This window comes from Cyprinodon variegatus, unplaced genomic scaffold (assembly GCF_000732505.1).
Source record: "Cyprinodon variegatus isolate N-32 unplaced genomic scaffold, C_variegatus-1.0 Scaffold298, whole genome shotgun sequence".
Taxonomy (NCBI): domain Eukaryota; kingdom Metazoa; phylum Chordata; class Actinopteri; order Cyprinodontiformes; family Cyprinodontidae; genus Cyprinodon; species Cyprinodon variegatus.
In genome coordinates, this window is record NW_015150751.1 from 872,731 (window position 1) to 880,671 (window position 7,941).

At 44.2% G+C, this 7,941-nt stretch overlaps 1 protein-coding gene across 1 annotated transcript in view; it reads left to right on the top strand.

The window, feature by feature from the left end:
• dmtf1 (cyclin D binding myb-like transcription factor 1) overlaps window positions 1-7,941 on the top strand; it is a 16,891-nt gene that overhangs the window by 7,285 nt on the left and 1,665 nt on the right. Inside the window, exons 5-13 of the mRNA XM_015383922.1 lie at window positions 806-913; window positions 988-1,145; window positions 3,098-3,130; window positions 3,203-3,541; window positions 3,619-3,770; window positions 5,878-6,066; window positions 6,157-6,239; window positions 6,784-6,942; window positions 7,018-7,212. Coding sequence (XP_015239408.1) covers window positions 806-913; window positions 988-1,145; window positions 3,098-3,130; window positions 3,203-3,541; window positions 3,619-3,770; window positions 5,878-6,066; window positions 6,157-6,239; window positions 6,784-6,942; window positions 7,018-7,212 — 1,416 coding nt within the window. The remainder of the gene's footprint in view (window positions 1-805; window positions 914-987; window positions 1,146-3,097; window positions 3,131-3,202; window positions 3,542-3,618; window positions 3,771-5,877; window positions 6,067-6,156; window positions 6,240-6,783; window positions 6,943-7,017; window positions 7,213-7,941) is intronic.

Genomic DNA, 7,941 nt, shown 5'->3' on the forward strand with positions numbered 1-7,941 from the left:
AAAAGGGGTCCCTATGTCCTCCAGCAGTCTAACCCTATAGCAGCACAAATGCAGAAAATAGCTCAGGATATTCAAAGTGTTTTGGATGAGGTCTGGGTTGACTCAAATGGGCTTGAACATAGATCTAGATGAGCTATAAACAGTAGTCTAGTTGTAAAAAAAGAAGGGAATGTTTTCTTTTTAATGGAAGCATACGTAGCCTAATTAATATAGTCTATTATCCTGAAGCAATATGCATGGTTTGGTATCACAGCAGCTTCTGATTGGGTGGGATATGTTCTTATTATAATAAAAAATTACTGGTTTATGAAACTTAGTTCTAGATTATTTCTTAAATTAGAAAAAAACTTCATGCTAGAAATATGTGAAAGTAAAAAAATAGAGCCTATTTTAGTTTCCTAATCATCTCTCAGATCGCAAACAAAAATAAAAAATCTAAAGACTTTTTTTCTTGAATTGAGGAGTTTGAGTGAGATACTTTACCAATGGAACTAGACAATTTACATTTAAAGTAAAGGTTGTTCTTGTCTTATTTTAAGTGCATTTATCTAACTGAGTTAAATACTCTTTCCATTAGCAGATCATCTTATTTACCTGCTTAAATTAAGAGTACATGCACGTAAGACATTTTAACCAATATCAAGCTTGGATGGACAAGATTGTTTTAGTTAGGATGTTTTGTTTTTTCCATTTTTAGTTTGGAATTCATGAAAAGAAATGGGTCTCTGCTGCACTGAACTGATTCCAAATGAAAGTATTTCTTTTTATGTTTGAAGCAGCGACTAAAAGATGGATTTAACTTAAGATGTTTTTATCTTTTTCTGCTCTATCTTCAGGTCACAGGTGGAAGCAGGGAATGTGGTCCAAGGAGGAGATAAACATCCTGATCGACAACATCGACCAGTACATGAGGGTACTTTGCTCGCCCTTACCACGCCGCACCTGCCTTTTTAAACGTGTGACCATCATCTCTGTCCTCTTCATCAGCGCCGCGGCATCCAGGATCCAGCCGAGATCATTTTTGAGATGTCTAAAGAGGAGAGGAAGGATTTCTACCGCTCTGTGGCGCTGGGCCTGAACCGGCCGCTCTTCGCCGTCTACAGGAGAGTTTTACGGATGTATGACGACAGAAACCACGTCGGCAAGTAAGTCCGAGATCAGAACAACTTTATGGAAAGCCGTTTGGTTCAATTACTCATCATTTCTAACACGTAGAAAACACGTCAATGACACGTATTTTGGGTGTTGCTAACGTGTCGTCTTCGCCTATCAAGTTAAAGCGTTAAGAACGCGTCGACTTCGCATCAAATACGCGTTGATTTCATGTGAATATGAGCCATTCGGCCACTGGTCTAATTTGCTGCTCGTCTCCTATTTCCCATTGGCTGCTGAGGAGTAGAGTATGGCAGGCCGCTTTGACATTTATTAGCTTGACTTAACATGTAATCCAGATGTCTCGAATGTACGGAGCCCCTAAAGGGACATAGAGGGAAAAACAAAACTTTGCGAGATCCCGCAACAGTTTTGCGAGATCTCGGAAAAGTATTGGGGGATCTCGCAAAAGTTTTATTTTTTCGAGATCTCGCTAAATTTTTTCCCTCCATGTCCCTTCAAGGGCTCCGTAGGATTGCATACTGACCTTGTCTCTCTTCATTTATCTAATGTCGTGTTTTGGGACTTCTCTAGAAATTAAGAACCTCTCCAAATCATCCTCCATGGTTGTAGCTGACGCATGGGCGTATTATCCTTCCATAGCAGCACACTTTGCGCCTCCACTGTTGTGTGTCTGTTTTACTTCTGGTTAGCTGCCATGGCAAAACGTTTTGCGAGATCTCGCAAAAGTATTGCGGGATCTCGCAAAAGTTTAGGGGCTCCGTACAAATGCATTTCTTCTTAGTCAAAATTAAAATTTCAGATATCTGAAATGTAATTCTTACGTCACATTTCTTATGAATTCTGACGAGGAAGAACTCTAATGTCAGATCTCAGTAATAGAATTACTACCAGTCATCATGAAATTTTCAGATATCAAAAATGAATATAACATTACAGATATATCCAATTCTTCACATCAAAATTAATTCCCTAAATTAATAATTCTGAAATCTAAAACGCAGTTTTAGATACTTGCAAAAGAATAATGAGGCTCCGTTTATCATAAAATAGGCCGGCTGACTAGTCACATTTCTATTATAGATAGCAATAAAGCATTCTACCTAGTCACAATAAAAATTTTCCCAGTCAGAATTGTATTATAGAGTTAGGGCCAGAAATATTTGGTCAGTGATACAAGTTTTGTTATTTTAGCTGTTTACAAAAACGTTCAGAAATACAATTATATATATATAATATGGGCTGAAAGTGCACACACCCAGCTGCAATATGAGAGTTTCCACATCCAAATCGGAGAAAGGGTTTAGGAATCATAGCTCTGTAATGCATAGCCTCTTCTTTTTCAAGGGACCAAAAGTAATTGAACAATGGACTCTAAGGGCTGCAATTAACTGAGAAGGCGTCTCCCTCGTTACCCTGTAATCAATTAAGTAGTTAAAAGGTCTGGGGTGGATTCCAGGTGTGTGGTTTTGCATTTGGAAGCTGTTGCTGTGACCAGACAACATGCGGTCAAAGGAACTCCAAATTGAGGTGAAGCAGAACATCCTGAGGCTGAAAAAAAAATTAAGACATGCTTGGAGTAGCAAAATCAACAGTCGGGTTCATTCTGAGAAAAAAGGAATTCACTGGTGAGCTTGGGAACTCAAAAAGGCCTGGGCCTTTTTGACTTCCTGGGCCTTTTTGACTTTCTTTTTGACTTTTTTTGGTGAAGAAGAACCCGTTCACACCATCAACTGAAGTCCAGAACACTCTCAGGGAAGTAGATGTATCTGTCTCTAAGTCATGTAGTCGACGCTTTCTTACCGTGTTAACTACATGGCGAAGACAACACGTTAGCAATGTGCAAACAACGCACAAAATACGTGTCGTTGGCATGTTGTCTACGTGTCAGAAGTCATGTATAATTGAACCAAATGGCTTTCCATATGACTTTTACCAGTTCCGGGGTCCCAGTGCTAACTGGTCCTTTCCCTCCCTTCTTAAGGTACACCGCAGAGGAGATCGAGAAGCTTAAAGCGTGAGTGAAAGTCGGTCCAGGGCGAACCGAAGCGCCTGAGGAACTTTCTCAGGTTTAACCGTTTGTTTTCAGGTTGAGGGAAAAACACGGGAACGACTGGGCGACCATCGGAGCCGCCCTGGGGCGCAGCGCCTCCTCCGTCAAAGACCGCTGCCGTCTGATGAAGGACACGTGTAACACGGGTAAATGGAGCGAGGAGGAGGAGCGGCGTCTCGCCGAGGTCGTCTACGAGATGGCGGGCGTGTCGCCGGGGTCGGCGGTGACGGCCGGCGTCTCCTGGGCAACGGTCGCAGATCGAGTTCGCACGCGCTCAGAGAAGCAGTGCCGATCGAAGTGGCTGAACTACCTGAACTGGAAGCACAGCGGGGGGGCGGAGTGGACGAAGGAGGACGACCTGAACCTCCTGCGCAGGTCGGAGATGAATTCATCAGCAGGCGGTGAGCGGTTTAAACCGTCGGGTGAGTAAAAATATCCGCTGATTTCTGCAGGATCTCCATGGTGAAGGCGGAGGACGAGAACGACATCAAATGGGAGGATCTGGCGTGGGGGTGGAGCAGCGTGCGGTCGCCTCAGTGGCTGCGGTCCAAGTGGTGGAGCATCAAAAGACAAGTCGCCAACCACAAAGACATCCCCTTTAGCAGTAAGCAGACATCCAGTCACTGTGGCTTTGATTTGGGCTTTTAAACATCGAGTTGAACCGACATCTTTGTCCTGGCTGGAATAACTGCCATATAAATAAACATATATATATATCTATATATATATAGATATATATATATACCATATTGACCTGAATATAAGACAAGGTTTTTTTTTAATTAAAATCGATGTGTAAACGTGCGGTCTAACCAGTTATACAGGCTGTCAGTCATCTGGTGTCGCTACACGAACCAAACAGCAGAGGGCGCCAGTTTTTTTTTGTAAAGTCAGTGACCTCACTGTGGCTGGGATTATCTTTCTTTCACAGCAGAGAAGAAATGAAAAGCATGGATGAAATTTTGATTCCAGCAGCAGGGCAGACGGAAGTATTTTTTAATTTAACTGGTGTTCGACCGTCCAATCACAGACCAGATTCAGTGGCGCATCAGATGTTTGTAAAGTTAGCTTCTCAGGAGTGACAGCGGCGACAGCCAATCACACAAGAAAAGACGGTCGGCCAATCAGGAGTTTCTGGATGGTCTAAACTCAAGGAAGCTGGTTTCAGTTTCAGCTGCAGTTTTTCGATTGGTCCTAGTGCTCGACAGATGTCTGTGTACTATAGCATAACATTGTTTTTGGACAGTAAAAAGTGCAGGGGACATGCCCCCCCCCCCCTAAATCACGTCCATGGTGACGAGGATGCAACAAATTGAGAGTGGCTGGCAGAAGGCAGTGGATTAAAACTCAGACTTGTTTGCAGACATTTGAGGCGGAGTATGACGCCAATTTAAAAATAATGGTGGTCAATGCAGCAGAGGAATCTAACAGCTGTCAGGTAGAAAAGAAATACGGAGTTACAGAGTGCAATGTCAGAAGATGGCACGCTAAAAAAAAAAACTGAAAAATGCAAACAGCGAAAGAAAAGCTTATCGATAAATAGCAGAGCTGCAGGGTCAGAGTGACAGCGAGGTAGAGGATGTCTGTGAGGAAACGCCTCATGCAGGGTTTTCAGACGTTCCGTGAGCAAAGTTCAGATTTTATTCTTGTTAAAGTGTTGTGAGATTTAAATAAAATTTGTCCATCCATCCGCTGTCATATTTATCCCTGCTGGGGTGGGGAGGGGTGCTGGTGCCTCTGTCCACCATGGACAGGTCTCCAGTCCATCGCAGGGCAACACAGAGAGAAAAAGGACAAACAACCATTCACACTGTTAAAAGAGGAAGTTATGTCCCCTAAAAAAGCTGTTGCGCCTTGGGGGCTTCCTCACGGTTCTTGTCCCGGGAGCAAGTTATTTACTACTCTTAACTCAAACTGGGTAAAACCGTGAAAAAAGGACTATAAAAACAGGAGTAAAAAAGGACAGAGTTTATTCCAGATCAGGTCGTTACAGGACAGAGAAAATGCTTGGAGCTGCACAGCTGTGGGCTCAAAAATCACGTCCGCGGGCGTCCGGCAAAGATTGAGCCCCGAACAAGGTCATCTCCTGCTTCTTATAGCTCATGAGTCTATGTGTTGCATCATGTTGATGTTTAGCTGTCCGTATCAGAAACTAACACGCCATCCATGTCTTGAGCTTCATGCAGCTTGCCTCTATGCCTCAGGGTTAGAGGCATAGACACCCGGAGAGAACCCACGCATGCTCAGGGATAACATGCAGACTCCATGCAAAAAGACCCTCGGCCAGGAATTGAACCCAGAACCTTCTTGCTGCCGGGCAGCAGTGCTACCCACTGCTCCGCAGAGCAGCCAATTAATCAGTGTCATCACTGTTTTTTATTTATTTTTTACTTTTTATAGTTTAATTGCAAAAATCTTTCAATGCAAGACTATCTCGTTAGAATTGTTCAATATGAAATGTTACTTTAAACGAAATAAATTTGGTTTATTAGTCCTTTTTTTTTGTTTCTAAAAACTGGTCCTGGAAAGAGGAGGTGGTCTATTAATCAGGGTGGTCTTATATTCGGGTTATTACGGTATATAAAGTCAACCTTTTCTTTTAAGATCCCTGTTAGATGATCAGTCCAACCTGGAAGGTTCTGATCGATGGTTAACGCCTCAGATTTACTCGCACAGTTCTGCCCCCGCTGATGCCGCTGTGTTTCTAACAGTCCTCCTGAAGGGCCTGGAGGAGCTGATGACGTCTTCACACGCCGCGTCTCTACCTGGAAGCCCCTCCTCTTCCTCGCTCCAGATCCGACTCGCCCGCTTGGACGAGAGCAGCAGCTGCAGCCCCGCCCCCGGCTCCTTGGCGGCGCTGCAGATTCCAGTCCAGATCCCGCTGCAGATCACCCACCTGTGTGAGGCTCCGCCTTCCGTCCAACAGACCCAGCAGTGAGGAGACGTTCGCCGTCCCTCCTCGCCTTCTGACCTTCTGTCTGTGTTTGCAGCAGCTTCAGACTCGGCCGCGGCTGCAGACGGAGACGCCATCGCTCTGAACTCTGGAGCGCTGCAGACCTTCGAGATCCTGCCGGTGAGTCTGACCCAGAGGATCCGTCAACTAAGATATTGATTCTAATGAATTTCTCAGCTTTTTGTTGGAATTTATCAATCATTAAAAAGTGCAGATTACATAGAAATACTGGTGTTAGATTCAGTTGATGAAATATAAGAAAAGATGTTTTATGGTTCCCAACAACAATTAAACTCTTTCAGTTACTTTATTATCAAGAATTATTAGTTCTGATGATTAAGATTTAAATAAATTATTGATCATTTATCAACATCCTTTTAATGTTTTTGTGTCGATTATTTCCTGAATCAAAAATATTTTTATCGTTGGGAAACAAAACTGGTTGCAGCTCCTTGATTGGCCAAATCTTAGAAGAATGGCCCCCAGTATGGCCCCCTGTGGGACCCCACATGTGAATTTATTTGTTTCTATCAGAAACCTTCAGTGTTTTATAGAATATCCTATAATCTGTATTAATCTAAAATCCAGTAATCATATCAAGTCTGAATCGTTGCACCTAACTGGAGATTATTACTTTATAAATGATGAACTGGTTGTTTTCCAGTCCTTCCACCTGCAGCCCACAGGCACCCCAGGAACCTACTACCTCCAGACAACGTCCAACCAGAGCCTCCCTCTCAGCTTATCCAATAACAGCACTGTAACCCTGACGACAAGCTCCTCCCCCTCCCCCCAGGAGCACATCATCCTTCACAGTCTGTCGGTCAGTCTCCTGTCCCTCCGACGCTTCTCTGTCCTCCTGTTTGTCTGTTTTCATGTTTGTATTCCTCCCTCCCAGACCGACGGCCTCTGCTCCGGAGACGGCGTCATCATCCAGACCGTCTCCTCTGACCCCGCCTCCTCAGAACCGCAGCTGGTTGTGGAGACGGAGGAGGAGGGGCAGGACCAGCACCTCAATGTGGCATCTCTCCTGGAAGACTCGGAGGCCGTCGTCATGACGACTGAGTCAGTAGCTGAAGTTTATGCAGAGAAGGTATGTGGAACCGCTGTAGCTAACAGATCTGCTCGGGTCCTGCTTCCTGCCAGCGACGTTACGCCACAGGATTGGCTAAACGTTGCCACATGGTGTCAAACATTTTGGTTTCCCAGACAACAATAATAACATCACCATGATATAAAAGGGGGAAAGCTGGGTAGCGCTGTGGCTAGCTGTGCTCAGTAGCTAACAGGTTAGCCTATTTTAGCTCGGTCAGTTAGCCATATGAAGCTACACTACTTTTAACTTTGTGTCAACAAAAAAGGTTCGTTTTCTTCAAGTAGAATGACCGCACAACGAATACGAAAGTCATTTTTAAAGATGTTCCATTTTTCCTCTTCTGCCCTGAGATCTTAAAGTCGTTGGGAAGCGGCCGTTCCAATTGTTTCATTTCCGAATCCTTTTGAGTGGTGCACGACTTTGTCGTTTATTAAGGGGGCGGGAACGTTTGACGGAAGGTTTGCAAGCAAGTTTGGTTGTGGCCGGTTTGTTGGAAGCATCTTGCTAACCAGTTAGCAACTTAGTGCTAGCAGGTTCCCAATGGGAAATTCCATTGGGACCAAGTAGCACTAAATTGCTAACCAGTTAGCATCTTAGTGCTAGCAGGTTCCCAATGGGAAATTCCATTGGGAACCTGCTAGCACTAAATTGCTAACCAGTTAGCATCTTAGTGCTAGCAGGTTCCCAATGGGAAATTCCATTGGGAACCTGCTAGCACTAAATTGC